The 16,270-nt window shown below is 35.9% G+C and overlaps 1 protein-coding gene across 3 annotated transcripts in view; it reads left to right on the forward strand.

Moving 5' to 3' along the window:
• Positions 1–16,270, forward strand: part of SLC35F1 (solute carrier family 35 member F1) — a 389,817-nt gene that overhangs the window by 135,249 nt on the left and 238,298 nt on the right. The window contains exon 2 of one of the 3 annotated variants that reach the window (XM_077900939.1): positions 14,796–14,914. The exons of the other annotated variants lie outside the window; for them this stretch is intronic. Within the exon in view, the coding sequence (XP_077757065.1) occupies positions 14,910–14,914 (5 nt within the window). The 5' untranslated portion in view covers positions 14,796–14,909. The remainder of the gene's footprint in view (positions 1–14,795; positions 14,915–16,270) is intronic. 3 annotated transcript variants of the gene reach the window in all.

Genomic DNA, 16,270 nt, shown 5'->3' on the forward strand with positions numbered 1-16,270 from the left:
GACTGCTTCACTTCCTGAGGTATACCTAAGTGCAATACCTGGTTACTATTGCATAGGGGTGCTCTGAGACAAAGTAAGTTTTAGATAGGAACTACATGAAAAAGTCAATTTAAAAGAAGCCTCAAAAATATAAAATATAAATGGAAACCAGTAGAGAATTTTAATATGCATTATTAGCTAGCATTATCAGACATTATCACCTTCTTTTCAAATTACTCTCAGACCTGATCAGTGAGGAAAGCAAAAATAAAGTTTATGGAAAAACTTTGGCCTTATCAATAAGATATATTATTTTCTATACATTATTGTTTTAATTTGGTAGAAAAGGTATTTAGTTGTAAAAACAAATAAACAAACAAACCCAGAAACTGAGGACTTAAATTTAAGGTTATTTTCATTTTATGAGAAAATGGTGAATGTTGGATTAATGCAAAATATCAGTGAATGTGTTCTCTGGAAAATGTAGAGATTCCTTCCCTATTACGTATTTGTCATGAAGAGAACATTTAAATAAGGTAATGCTTTCCATAAACTCTCTGTTGAAATCTCTGTTATGTTCAAAGATTCTTTGCCCTTCCCTCAAAGCACCTGTCTAAATCAATGGTGTACAAAAATAATTACCACTAACTTTGCTACAGCATTCTGGATTGATCGGGCAATATAAAGGATTTGTGTCAATATTGTGAAGAAACTTCATTTTGCAAAGGAAATTTATCTGAGAGGAAAACTTACCCAGAGAAAATTTCATTTTAGGACTCCAAACAAGCTGAAATATTGGTAATATTAGATTTTTAAAGAACTAGCAATGCAGTTTATGAAATTCCACTGCTCTCTGGCATTCCTAAGAGAGAATCATTACTTTACTACTTCTTAGACAAGATGAGATTGAAGAGGGGTAAGAAATCTACATTATTGTCTAAAATTGAGGGCATGTAATGATCCTATAGAGAGCTGGGTCAGTGCTCAGAGTGACACAGAAATGAATAAGATATTGCCTTGGGCTTTAAGACCATAACTCAAATGTCTGGGGAGGAGAAAGATATCTTTGTTATCTCCAAAATCCTTACTTTAAGTTATAAAAATAGTATTATGATGATATTTATGCTTAAGGTCATTAAGCAAATCCTCCCTAATCCTATTATCCTAATACATTTATTACACTTAAAAATATTTCTTCTTTTTTTGTCCCTATCCACATGTATATTTCATCAATTATAATCACAATGAGTATATAACAATATTTATTTTCACCCAATAGTGTATGGTTAACATTTTCATGTTGTTTTTATATTGTTCATTTTCATAATGTTTACTGGCTGTATGATATGCTCTTGAACCAAAGCATCAGCATTTACTTAGACACTCCCCTATTTTTGGTGTCTTTATTTTTCATATTATAGGCACTTATATAGTAAGTGTCTTCATGAACATATTATTTTTATACTTGAGAGTTTTTTTAGGATAAATTCTAAAATTCCTGGGTCAAAGAGCAAGATCACTTCTGAGATTCTGGATATATATTACTATATTACTTACCAAAAGAGTAGACTCTAGTAAATACATCGGTATTAGCAGTATATTTCTGTCTTATGCCACATCGATAGCATTGAAAATTTTCACTATTTTTCTAATTTAATATATGCCAAATGGTCCTTTATTGTTGTTTTAATGTACATTTCTTCGATAATTAGTAATGCTAATTAGTAATTGGAAAATTATTCCAATGTTTGTTGAATATTTGTCCTTCCTTGTCTTTGGAGATTTGACTTCTTTTCACTGATTTCTCTTTTGGAGTCTTGATTTCTTTCTTGCAGTCATCATAACTCTTTGCAATTGGTTAGCAATGAGCAAGGCTTTTTGGGCAGAAGAAGTACTTTCTAGACAATGAGGCATTCAGAGAGAGGGAGCCCTGGGAACAAAATTTATTTGGCTGGAGTAAGATGGCATGGTAATAGAGTTCTTTCCTATAAATGTCTGTCCATTGTGTGAACGGAGATAAAAAGGATACTGTTTTAGTCACATATCATACTGCAATTTCAGAATCCTTAAAGAATGTGTTTTGACTGTGTGATTGAAATGTTTTACTTAGGGATAACTTATAAAGGTTCTTTTTCTTCTAGGAATATAATTCCCTGCTCCTGGCATAATTACAACCTGAGCTTAGAGAGAGGACATTATTTTTTAGTCTCACATTCTCTGTATGGTATTTTGGTACTAAAGGTGGTGTGAATTTCACAGGAGTTGTTTCCCATGTACCTCTGCTATTTCACATTACTTGTCACCTCATTCCCTCTCTGGAACTAATTCAGCCTATTCTGTTAGAACTGATGGGTGGCAGATTTGACATTCCAGCTAGCTCCATTTTCCCAACTGTGTGAGCGAAGCCTGCTGCTGGGTTGGTTGTATGAATCAATCTCTCATTCTTTTCAATGGATGAATATGTCTGGATATTGAAAGGATGTTTAGATATTGACATCTAGTGTAGACTATTAGTAAAGGTTACTTTTTCCTTGTTTGGAAATTTATTTGTCCTTAGATACTACTTTAAAATTGAAGAGGATGTCATATTTAAAGAATGAGTCATGAAGCACCTTAATGTAGTTGTGCTTGATTTATCAGTGGCTTCACTGATTAAATATTTACAGTACAAGCATTGTCTTTCATTCTTAGTAACCTTTTTTAAGTAGATAGATTTTGATTTAAGGTACCTGGTTTTGGTAGTATAGTGAATATTTAGAAGAAAAGCCTCTTTGAAATTGGATGTCTCTGAAAGTCATTGTCATTGGCCTCCCATGTGTACTCAAAGACAGGAATTTTTCATTTTAGGAAGGAACCTATTATTAAAATGACCAATTATTTTTACTTTTTCAAGTTAATCTGAAAACCACAACATGAATCATAATAATACTTGGCTATCTTGTAAAAGTGCTGGGAGATATCTTAAGTTATTCTTGGAAACATTACTGATAGTTTGGGTGGTAAGGCATCAGATTATTAGATACTGAACCATAACTACGGATTGTGAGGGTATGGTTGAAATGATAAGCACAGGAAGAGTTAGAGGTATATTATGGACAAGGCCTGAGCCAAAAAATATTTGGGTAAGAAGGCCTCTGGAGACAGCAGTTCCTTGGTCATTGGCTGGCACCCATGATCAAACCAGGTAGGCTGAGGAATGATCCCAAGCAAAAGGTCAAGGTTGCCTTTGCATCCATGACAGGCTGGACTTTGGTTCAGAGTCAGAAGTCAGAGGCCATTCTGTAGCTTCTAAAGAAAGAGTTGTGTGGCATTTTCCTCTGTCCTGGCTCTGCTCCTCCCCTTCAGCTTTGTCCCTGGGATTATCCTTGACATTAAAGATCTCAAAGTGAGTCCTAATCCCCTGGGTGTGTAGCTGGGTCCTCGGTTATTCTAGGCCTTTTCTTTTCTGTCTGAGGTCTTGTTCCAAATGGGAAGGAGCTTAGACAATGCAAGGAGGGGACATACCTCCCTTATTCCATAAAATCTGCAAAGTGAGGAGATGGGAGATCAGGAAACTACTCCAGGGCAAAGCCCACCGAAAGCCCTAGCTGATATAACTGAAGTGCCAATCTGAAGGGTGGAAACTGGGTGCGGAATTGACAGATTTTGCATCTACCAAACCGGGACAAGAAGAACTAGAACATGCAATGGCAGGCAGACACTGGAGAAAATGCCTAAGGTGTTGACTTAAGAACGCTTTCAAGCATGTCTGGGGTTGATCTTTGGTTGGGCAGCAAGACATTAAGGATTTTCAGTCAATTCAGACAATGTTAGGTAGTATTGATATTACGTCTTTTGTTTTTAGCGTGTATAATTATCTATAGGGTTATTTTATTATTAAAATGCCCTTGGCTTAAAATACAATTTAAATATATAATTTTAAGTTTGATGTCATTCTTAAAAATAATTTTGTGTTCTTCTAACTATAACATCACTTCCCTATTTTCTTTAAAAATTAATACCATTTCTTCTGAGAAGTAAATCTTGACTCAGTATGGACAGATTAATATACATCTCAAAAGCAAGGCTAGCTTCATAACATCTATTCAGTATTTCAGATTACAGAAACATAAAAAATAGGGCATTTTGATGCTTCAGCTCAATTGATCACAGGTTTCCAGAGGAAAGCAGTCCTCTTTGATATTCTAGATAGTGCTTTGAATCTATGAATATTCAGCCAACACTAAATCAATCTATAAAGGCTTGATAGAGGCTAGTTTTGCAACTCAAATCTGATTGCATTCTCAGGCAGACAAAATAACCACAGTCAACTTTATTATAATAAGTGGTGAAGTTGATATCTTGTATTCTAGATCAATGAAGCTCAGAAGAGTGTGTGTATTCAAGTGTAGAAGAGCAAAACGGTTTGTATTTATATGAAGACTTTTTATGGGAATTTCCTTGAGCTTGATAATCACTATCTTGATAATTAATGCCCTGGGGTAGTGGAGAATCGGTCTTTATCATGTATCACATCGCATTTTGGAAAACTGAAAACAAAAACAAATGATTTGCCCTTGTTTTGCTTATTAGACCATGTTGTTTGACAGCACTGACTATATTCTTTTTACCTTGTCAGTAATCACTGTTTAAAGAGAACAAGCAAACAAAGATAGTAAGAAATTAAGGGTGAAAAGTGTGCTAGTCCTAATTTAGTTCTCCACGTATAGATTTGGTGGTAATGAGTTAATTGCATTTGGGAGTGATTACCTCTGCCTCATGTAAATTTAAACTCCAGAGTCTATGAGAAGGCTGCCTTTAAGGTTGCCACATCACATGAGCCATTTAGCAGGGGCAAATGAAATTAAGCACTGAATTAGTTTGATTAGTGTTTACTGCACTGTTGTACCAATGTCATGCTAGAGACGTTTACAACTTGCTGTTCAAACGTTTGCCTTAATATGGGCTTTAATAGTGAAATTATTGCATGGGCCTGAGATGCTACCTGGACAGATACACACTTGGGCCCATCTCAGAGGATACTTCTGAAGGCAGCAGTGACTTTGATGGCCTGGAGCAAGAGGAGGCAGTGCTATGGAATTCTAAGGATAATATTGAACGCTGTATGATTTTTGTGGATGAGTTCTACAGCAGAAATTTAAAGACCTAATATAAGTTAACCATCTAAGAAGGTATAATAAAAAGAAAAACAATTTCTCTTCCTAATTTGATATGAGATTAACCTGCCAAAAAGCTATCACTTTAATCTTTGACTTGTATATTTTGTCAAATAAGGTTTTGGAATGCTGTGAGAAGTTGCTATGGTGGAAGTAAAATACTGGAAAAATTCTGATTTCAAGGGTTCTGGGAAAAGTCAAGAGCAGATGAGGTCTGGTGGTTGTATTCAGTATCTTGTGTTGGTAGAACAAGTTAATGATTCCTCACAGGAAAGTCTTTGAGAAATGGAGACAGCCAGGTACTAGAGCAGGAAGAGAAATTTGAGGTTTGGGTTTCTGTTGTTTAGAGGGAAGTGACTTGCAAAATACAAAGTATGGAAACGTTTGGGTCAAAGGCAGGCAGTGATGCTTGGGGAGGGAGACGGAAGAGATTCTTCATCAGTAGGCAATGTTAGGAAGACATCATTGTGCTTTCCTATCACATTGAGTGGGAGTGGAATGGGGAAAATGATTCCCTGGGGCACAGGAACAATATAATACACTTTTGATTATTTTATGTTGCCTTTTTCATGTATTTTATATTGTATATAGTACATTGGCATAGATTTATGCATATATAAATCCATGAATAGATACACAGCTGTACTGGGGGTCCATTTCCAATTTTTGGAATGTGGTAAAGAATGTAAGAAGTTTGGAGCTCCAAAGGATCAGGTCCTGTTTCTTGCAATAACAGCCTGGCTTCTCCAAAGATGCTCCGTAAATCAGAGACCCAAGGAATTGATTCGTTTTCATTATATAGGGTCTGTGCACATTGGAAATTGTTGTTTTAACTTAAGGACTGAACTGATCTGTATCTTATTTCCAGACATTTGTATTTCATAGACTGGAGGTCCTCATTTCTTTTTTAAATCCCATTGATCTATACACATTCCTTCAGATCACCTTGAGATTTTTATGGAAAGGTGGGGAATATAGAAAGAAAAGTGTACTTAGAGAATTAGCTATTAGGACTTTCCAAAGCAACTTCACAGTTACTAAGTGGATATTTCAATTGTAGGATCCCTAAGTAGCTTGAAATAGTCAACTTATTAAAAGTGCTATTTGTCTCAATAATCATATTTTTCTTTCTAATAAATAGTTACTTTGCTCTTTTTCTATTGGCCTCTGACATTACAATAAGCTGGAATTGGAAGAATCGTTCTTAAAATAGAATGCAATTCTTTTTCTATAATAAGATCAGCTTTAATTTAGGTTCAGTGCAATGAAAATATAATGAAAATCTCAACTTCAGAACATAGAATCTGGAGAAATGTGCTGTCAGTACCAAAAGCTATTCATAACCTTTTTGAGATATAACAATATTTCATTTCTCACTGAAATTGTTTGTGGGGGCTTTAAAAATATTCTTCTGGTAATAAAAGATGTCACGACGTTAACCTCAGTGAGATGATTTTATTGCAATTCATAGTTATAAGAATAATTTAATTAGTAATTCAGGTTGTGAGAAGGCATATACCATAATATTAAATCACTGAGCCCAGTAAAAATGCATTCCACACGTTTCAGTTACCTCGGATATTCACTGTGACAGAACAGAGTGCACCTTAGCTAGCTAGTACTCTTGTCAACCCTGGATTCTCTTATAAGAAAAAGTAAATATCAGATCTGTTATTTGGTACACTGAAGCAACTTAGGAGAGTGGCTTCTGTATTGTCAGCTGAAACTTCCCACCCTTACCCAAGTCATGCCTTGGCAGCACAAAAGGGAAAATGGCTGAAGAATACAGTTTAAGGAAGACGAAGTCTAATGGTATGGGCTAGGGTTAGTTATTATCTAGATTCACCCCAAAACATTCAGAAGCCTTAAGTGTCTTTCTCATTAGATGAGATTTGGTAAGTAAAAGATGCTGAAAATAAAATCAGACAGTATGAAGTGGATGGATGGGTGAATGAATGAAAAAGACCAACATTTTTTGAAATAAGATACAATTCTGTATCATTTTGCCCCTTGAATTGGAGATATTTATTAAAACAGAGATGATAGATAACATGCATTAACACATTTAATCCTTATAACAAGACAGGTGCTGCTCTTTTCTGCATTTTATAGATGTGGACACTAAATTAAGTAACTTATCCATGATCACACAATCCAGGGTTGAAACCAGACAATGTGGTCCCTAAGCCCAAGCTCAAGCACCATATTTCAGTCATTCATTTGTTCATTTGTTCATTCATTCATTTTCCTTCTCTCTCTCTTTAGTTACATCATTTGCATATCACAATTCCAAATATATTCTGAATCCTCTTGATAAACTTACGGGCGAGTTCAAGTTCAAGCCAAGTAACAGAATGGACAGTCGCTAGTAGTTTTACTGCCTTCCATACTAAGGAAGACATGAAAAGGAGCACGATGGACCATCTACTCCCCAGAGAGGCTGGAGGCCACCATCGTGGACTTGAAATTGCTTTTTACATGCATCAATTGAAATGGCCTCCGCATAGCAATTAGATTTAATGAAGGGAAGCTGCTGATAAGTAAGACAGGCTGCCAGGCCTTCTGTTGGTTATTTTTAGAGGAAATAGATTATACAACCTGTTTGGCCCCAATTCCTATCCCTCTAAAATTGCTTTTTCTTGATGGGTTTTGCTTCTTTTTCTGAATTCAAATCAAGAATGAACTAAAGATAGATTAGTTGATCGCTTCAAACAAATGCTATCACTAGAAAAATGGACACATGAAGATGCTCATAGACCTATTATATAGAGATATAAAGACTTTACACATTATATACATACAAACATATATATTACATTTATGTATATACAGTTGACCTTTGAACAACATGGATTTGAACTGTGTGGGTCCATTTTAGGTGTGGATTTTTTTTTTTTTTGATATTACAGTTTTGTAAATGTATTTTGTCTGATGATCTTCTTAACATTTTCTTTTCTCTAGCTTCTTTTATTGTAAGAATACAACATACAGGGGCATCTGGATGGCTCAGTCACTAAGCGTCCAACATTTGACTTCAGCTTAGGTCATGTCATACTCTCAGGGTCCTGGGATTGAGCCCCACATTGTCCCCACTCTTCTTCTCCCTCTACCCCTCTCCTCTCTCTCTCTCTTTCTCTGACTTTCTCAAATAAATAAATAAGTAAATCTTTTTTTTAAAAAAAAGGATACAGTATACAATATATACAATGTGCAAAATATGTGTCAATTGACTTTACCTTATTGATAAGATTTCTGGTCAACAGTAAGCGATTGGTAGTTAAGTTTTTGGAGAGTCAGAAGTTACACTTAGATTTTCAACTGTGTGGGGTTTGGTGCCTCTAACCCTTATTGCTGTACTAGGGTCAACTGTATATGTGTTTGGTATCTTCTTTGATGTTATTTAACTGTTTGTATAACATGGGACCTTTCTCCATTGTTTAAATCATAGTTAAACTACAGTTTTATGCATTTTCCACTACATTTACACTTAATTTTTTTCTTATTTTTAGAAAAAGTAACTAGAAGTAAAGAATCCATATATCAACTCAGAGGGGTTTTTTTCATGACTGAGCTTCCTACCAGTGATTTAAGTGTCTGCAGAATCTGTTACGTTAGGAAGGTGCACAAACTTCAGTTAAAAGACCTTTAAAGTTTTAAGAAAGAAAACCTGTTGTCAGTGTTAACAGAGGGCTGATCCGCTATTATTTCCTGAGCTCATATATACTCAGAATGAGATCTAAAAGAGACCAACTTAAATGGGATTGTAAAATGCCTTTTATTTGCATCTATATCATGTTATTGCCCTAGCAGAATATTAAATTGACTGTTCTAAATTGAGCAAAGTGTGTCGTCTTTAAAGTAATGGTGGTAGAGCCCTTGAAATCTTAAGGGAGATATTTTTTATTTGTATTATTATTATTTTTTAAGATTTTATTTATTTATTCATGAGAGACACACAGAGAGAGAGAGAGGCAGAGACACAGGCAGAGGGAGAAGCAGGCTCCACACAGGGAGCCCGATGTGGAATTGGATCCCGGGACCCCAGGATCAGGCCCTCCACTGAAGGCGGCGCTAAACTGCTGAGTCACCCGGCCTCCCTTATTTTTTTAATAATAAAATCAGAATGAGGTTTTTGAAAAAAAAAAATTTAAACCTGAAAATATATGCTTTTAAAATGAAACACACACACACAAAAGAAATGCAGTCATACCAAATGAAAACACCTTATAAGACACTGAGAGAGAAACCTCACCTTATAAGAAAATCATATAAGAGATGTTCTAGTTTTAATTAAGGAAGATGTTGATTGCTCATGATGTTCAAATAATTGGTAACAAGTGAAAAAGAAAAACCACTAAGTCCTTAAGTTTCACTACATCAATATATTTGGTATTCTCCTTAATTTGTAATTATTTTTAGGGAGCATGAAGGTTTGTTTCTTAAAGATATCTTCTAATACATGGATTTAGGGGATATGACATATGATTCTTCTGTATCTCGTATTTCTATTATAGAAAAAAAACAGCTAAGTTTTAATGTCGCATCGTCATGTTATTACTAGAAGATTGGAGAGCTACAGTCCATAGTCAGGGGAGAAGGAATCCTCTTTGGGTAAAACCTACCATTTCTTTTGTTTTATACTTTCCCATAAATTTTCATATTTAATTTGTCATCAGATGTCTATGGAAATATTCTAAGTTTTTTTCACTATAAATTTTCAGTGAAGTAAGATTTATTGCTCCATTGTAGACAATTTTGAAAACAAAGGAGACAAAAATCTTAATTAACAAAAAGATTTCATTTCTTTCCTTTCTGTATATGCTACTCTCCTCACCCAGTCTGATGCCTCTCAAAGACTCCTCTCTGGGTTAAGAACCTGACAATACGGCAAAATGTCCTAAAAGAAATTAGGTAATGTGTATGCATTTTTTTCTCCGTATTTTTGTTGACATATTTTTTAAATTATTCACTGCATAAAAGGCTGATTGTTTCTGAAAATCAGAAATGGGTCAAAAGCCATCCTCCATCACCGTGCCACCTTCCTTCACCCCCCAATCAAAGCTCTGTATACTGCTGGCGCAACATTCCCATACAGTGAAGCCATTCTTCCTTCTCAATAATCACTGAGGACTGACTATTGTGAGTAAATGATGCACGTAACTGTGTACTTTTTAAAATTGCACCCAAGAGAGGGAACTGTGGTCTGGTGCTTCCAGTATTTTTGTCTCTACTCTGAAACCAGATGTTGTTTCAGACAAATGCCTGAAAAGAAACTTGGAATAATCAGGAATAATTTTATTGAAAACTTGGTATCAACTTTTTAAAAGAATTGCATTAAATGTGATAAATACACAGGAGTGACATGATTAAATCATGTAAAGAAAGTGCCTAGACTGAAGAAAGCAAACCTATCAGGCCCTTTGCAGGTTTTAATCATTTTAATTTAATGGCTCTTGCAGAACTGGAGATTCCTTTTGCATCATAGCCTGACACAGATGGCAAATCATAAGTTCAAACCATAACACACCAACCATGGCCATCACACCTTGAAATACTCCTTAGAATTGTTCAGGGTCCCATGTATTTGGTAGCCCTGGTATATTGTGCAGGTGACTAGAGGACATCTGAAAGTCAAATGTGAATAACCAAGCTGGACTTTGGCAGATGAACGAGTGCATAGTTAATGCTTCTCTTAGGAAGTCTTGGATCTTCCTGGACTCTGCCAGCCATCTGCTGTGCCTAGAAATTTCAGACCTTATTTCCTTAGAATAATAAGCAATAGTGTCAAATTCTGAATATGTATTCTGAACTTTGTAACAGCTCTGAGGAATTTTCTACATTATACCACATGCAGATTGGTTATCTGTTGTCATACCTTTTCTCTTTCCAGCTGCCGAGGGCTGCTGTCTTGTACATATTTTCATCCCCCTTAGTGTCTCATCCTTTTTGGCTACTGGAGATAGTGTGTTGAATTGAATTACTCAAAGCACAGGGAACCAATGAAAGGTTATACCACTGATTGATGTATTAGGGAACAATCACTCAGCTAATCTAGATAATTTGGGATGGAAGTGGTGAGGAAGGTCACCGTATTATATGAATTAACTGGATTTACTGTGGGGAAAAATCCTAGAGGTCGATAAAGGGATACAAAAAGAAAGACATAAAATCCTGTGCCTCGAGTTTCTATGCTTACTAGATGTGACCACACAGAGCTTCCCAGGGAGGCAGAGCAAGAATCAATCAATCAATCAATCAATCAATCTTGCTTATGGATGTTTTGGTGCAGGACAGTAAACTAAGAATATGAATTTATATTCCAATAATCTGTAATTTGCTTTCTGTAAAAGCTAAGAGATACTAGAAGATAGACAGGGCTAGATTAATTTTTAACATGATTTTATAGACTTTTTCTCTTTCTGATGTTTGGTGGTTGATAGATTTATATTGCATTGTGTTGCATCACTCAGGCCATGCTCCCATCAAAAATACACTCTGAATATGAAATGGAAAACTGTAGAAATTAAAATATTGCTGTTGAGCAAAGGAAAGATGGAATTTGTTCCTTATTGAATGATTTACATAAAACTGGTTGAAATTTTTCAGCTAATTAAATTTAGTGGAATTCTACTGTAACAATTCAGATTAATTTCATAAATATTAGGGTAATGATCTATCACCATGGAATGTTAGATTTGTAAAATTATACCGTTGATTTGAACTATTCATTATTGCATAATTTTGAAAGTAGATAAATCATCACTAGCGTCATTGAAAGGTTTTTTTCCTCTTGCGTGTAATTTTATAAACTCTGTTCAAAGAGTTGGTTTACAATCTAAAATAAGACACTTTAACCTACATGCATTTATTTTCATTACATCCTATAACATAGTGATTACCAAATCATTATCCTTAGGTTAGGTGCTTGTTAAAAATGAAGATTTACTGAAAAAGAAATCTGGTAATAGAGTTCTAGAATGTGCACTTTAAAACATCTCTTAGAGTCTCATACACAGACTTTGCAAATAATATTTTCTGTAACATTGGGATTTAGCTTTCTCCAATATTTAAATCATTTAACTATCATGAAATTCAGTTGAAATCTAGATTCACACCATCTTCAAAAAGAAAGATCTCCTTTATTTGATATCAGTAGGGCATTTATCTAAAGGAGAAAGACAGAATTTCCTCTTTTTATCAGTGCTTGAAAAGCAAGTAGCAGAGAATTGCAGGACCTCTAAAACCTGAAGGCAAGCTCCAGCCTTTGGTCAGTGAGAAGCCAGTATCCTCGATCATACATCACAAGGAAATGAATCCTGGCAGGAACCTAAAGGAGCTTGGAAGTAGATCTGCCCTAGTTGAGCCTCCACACGAGAACACAGCCCAGCCAACACCTTAACTGCAGCCTTGAGAGACCCTGAGTAGAGAAGCCAGCCCAGCCGTATCTGGGCTTTTGACCCACAGAAAGTCGGGGATCATATATGTATATTGTTTTAAGTCACTAATTTGTTTTGCAGCAGGAGAAAGACTATTATGCAGGCCAAGGAATAGAGTTCAAGTCCACAGTGAAAACCAACCTAGGGCAGTAGTCCTTAAAATTTGGTAGCATAAAAACCACCTAGGTTATTTACTTAAAATGTGAATTCTCAGACCCCTGGCCCCACAACAGTCTAATTCAGGTAAATCTTGATTGGATTCCAGGAATTTTGACAAGTTCCATGGGTGATTCTGGTGATTTTGGTGATTTTGACAAGTACCATACATGATTCCTACTGCTTGAAATTACACTTTGAGAAACACTGAAGTAGAGCTTATAGGCATTGACAGGAAAAAGAGCAAAAGGGATAAAGTTAAAGATATTTTAAAAATAGAAATGATTAGTGAGCACTTGTTTGTGAAACATAAGGGTGAAAGAGGATCAAAGATGACTCAGCCATGCGATGGCTGATCAGGGCATAAGAGGAGATGTGTAAGAGAAGGAGCAGGTTTGTTGGGGTAAAAGTGGGCTGGGACAGGGGGACAGGTTGAATCTCAGGCCCCCCTGGGAACAGCGGTAGATACATAGAAGGCAATTTGGAATTTAGAACTGGAGCACAGGAGAGGCTGGTGCTGGAGGTAGAGACTGGGAGTCATTAGTATTTGTTTGAAGGATGACTTGAGGGTAGGTATAGTGAGTGATGGGGGATGAGTTCAGATTATACTAGAACGACAAACTGGAGGTGAGGAAGTGGAGGCAGGCAGGTGTGCAGACTTCAGCAGGAGAAGCACCTGGAGGGCTTGCTAAAGCACAGAATGCTGAGCACCACTCCTGGAGCATCTGGTTTAGTATGTCCTGGGTGTGACCCAAACAATTTCATTTCTTACAACTTCTTAATGGTTTTCTTCGTTTATGGTGCAATGGAGTGCTACACACTTGGTGTTTTGAAATGACAGATATTTAGTATTGGACAGCTCTGGAGGCCTTAGGGGAGAATATAGTTCCTTGCCTTTTATCTTCTAGAGACCTCTCACATTCCTTGCCTTGTCCCCCCCCCCCCTCCCGCCCCCGTCCTCCATCTTTAAAGCCAGCACTTTTGCATCTCTTTGACCATTTTTTCCATTGTCCTGTCTCGTCTCCTTCTCTCTTCACTCTGGGAAGGCTTCTCTGATTTGAAGGATTCATGTGACTAGGTTGGGCTCCCCTGGATAATCCAAGGTATCTCAAGGTCCTTAACCTTAGTTACAAATCTTTCTCCACTTTAATCCTTCTTCAACTTGGCAAACAGAGTCTGATCTTTGCCAGTAAAAAAGCATCTGCTGGCAGTGCATTTGGCACTTCTCAGGAGAAGGAAAGGTGAGGGAAACGATATTTATTCAGAGAAACTTTCTTTTTGTTATCTCCTTCAGGACGATTGGAGAAAATCATATGCAAAGGGAAAATACACCATTGAAAATGATCTTTAGTGAGTAAACACCTGCCATGTGTTAAGTATTCTCTGGATACTATCTTATTCAACCCCCTGCCATCTTACAAGGAAAATATCTTTATTTGTTTTGTATACCTTAGGAAACTGAGACTCAGAAAAACTAACTTGAGTTATGGAACATTGTCGGTAAGTTCTGGGGCTAGCGTTTAAAAACAGGTTGGTTTGGCCTTAATTGCAAACATTACTCTTTTACCATACTTTGTAGAGTTTATAGAGGAGTGATACAAATATCACTAAATAAAAACCAATTTCATTATTTTTCTCATAGAACAAGGCCTCTAGTATTTCAGTTTAAAAGTAAATCAATTAAAAGAAACATATTCAGTTAGCAGTAGATATATAGTATATGGCAAAGTCATAAATGTACTAACGTGACCAAAAGTTGTTAAATATTCAAGAAACAATTTTGACTCCCTAAGTCAAATTGAGACAGATAAGAGGATAAAAAGATGACATGAAATGGATTCATTTGAGAAGGTTAGCCATGATTTCAAGTACATGAACATGAAGCCTTTATATGTGGTTATTTATCATGTATACTAGAGGCCATTTAATATTTGTAGATATTGTACAATATTAATTATATAATTATATATGCATCATTGCATCACATATAACTCTTCCTTTGATTCTACTCATTCTGTTTGTGACAATTTCCCTATCATGTCAAGGTAACATTAAATTCTCCTTGCAGGACAGATCTGATCTAAAGCCTTCACATGAAGTTCAGAACCTATCTTGAGAATGACCAAGGACATCAAGGAAGCTTTTTGCCTCTTTTCATCAGTAAAACAGTTTTTCTTTCAACATGAGGTGGGTGGGGGAAGAGAAAGGAATCAGATGACTTATCAGCTTTTTTTTTTTTTTCCACAGCCTCCTTCCCCCTGGAATATCTAGGCCCAGAGAGAGAACATGCTTTCCATTAACATTTCCTTCCTACTAAAATCTCCTAGGCTAGTCAGAGTTATTCTCAAAGCTTTAGCTTGCCACTCAGCTTTGACTGTTATGAGACACATATACAAATAAAGCAGAAGATTGTAATAGCAATGATTAGCAGGCCTCATTGTTGATTTCTCTAGCCAATATCTAGCCTATTTAACTTTTTATTGCAGCGGGAATAATTATATTTACCAGTTCTGAGCAATTGAGGAAGTATAGTTTACCTAATGTAAAGCACTTAAAATGAACTCTGTCCCTTCCGTGTCTGAACAATCAGATTCCCAGTACTCAGCTGCTTACTCAAGATGAGATCATTTAGGCAGGAATATTCATTTAATTAAAGATAACTTAATTGGTGCATAATATATTATGCAGTGAAAGCTAAGGAAATCTAAGACCAGGTGAAAAAGGCAAATTGCTTCTCTCTTCTCTCTTCCGATAGAGGTTAGAACTTAAATTTTCAGAGAAACAGCAACCTGTAATAAATCTTATCAACAGAGTTTTATTTCCAACTGGCATTTATGTTTCTTCTGTGGCACAGTAGGTATGAAAACATAAATCTTGCATCAAGAAGCTGAAGTCTACTTTAAACAATGACAGTAAGCTCTACACTCTTGGATAGGAGTTAAGCACAGTAACTACACAAGTCTCTTAAAAAGAAGTATGCACATACACGTACCTACTTAAACATGTGCCATGTACATATTTTAAAAATGGAATAGTATCAAGATTTTATAATTCCTTCCTATTGCACCATATCCCACCCCACTACCACCCAGTCCCACTTCCCACGTTATCTATTTTAAACTGTTATAGCTGCTTCTTCTGGCGGTTACCTTAGTTTCTCTAAATAATATGCCTTTCCTGCTATTTCCTTTTTAAAAAATTTTTAGACATTTAAAAATTTAAACATCTACTTCCTTCTTGTTATGATAGGTGAGGACTTAGAATTTTTAACACCCGCCTATCTTACATACCAACATAGTAATATTACCCTTTTTAAAAATTGATCATTATGCTTACAAAGTAGCGACAGTGTATTCAAAACAGCAATCTTGTGTATATATGGTCCACACAGTAGTGTACTATGGTAACATTTCCTTTCCTGTATGACCTTTGGCTTTCCTGGAGTTTCTAATTCCTCTTTTTTCTTTCCTGTTCTCTTTTCCCATTATTGTATCCCTACTTTTCCCCAAAGGCTTCATCATATTGGGCATTTTTCAAGTCCTT

This window comes from Canis aureus, chromosome 1, assembly GCF_053574225.1.
Source record: "Canis aureus isolate CA01 chromosome 1, VMU_Caureus_v.1.0, whole genome shotgun sequence".
Lineage (NCBI taxonomy): Eukaryota > Metazoa > Chordata > Mammalia > Carnivora > Canidae > Canis > Canis aureus.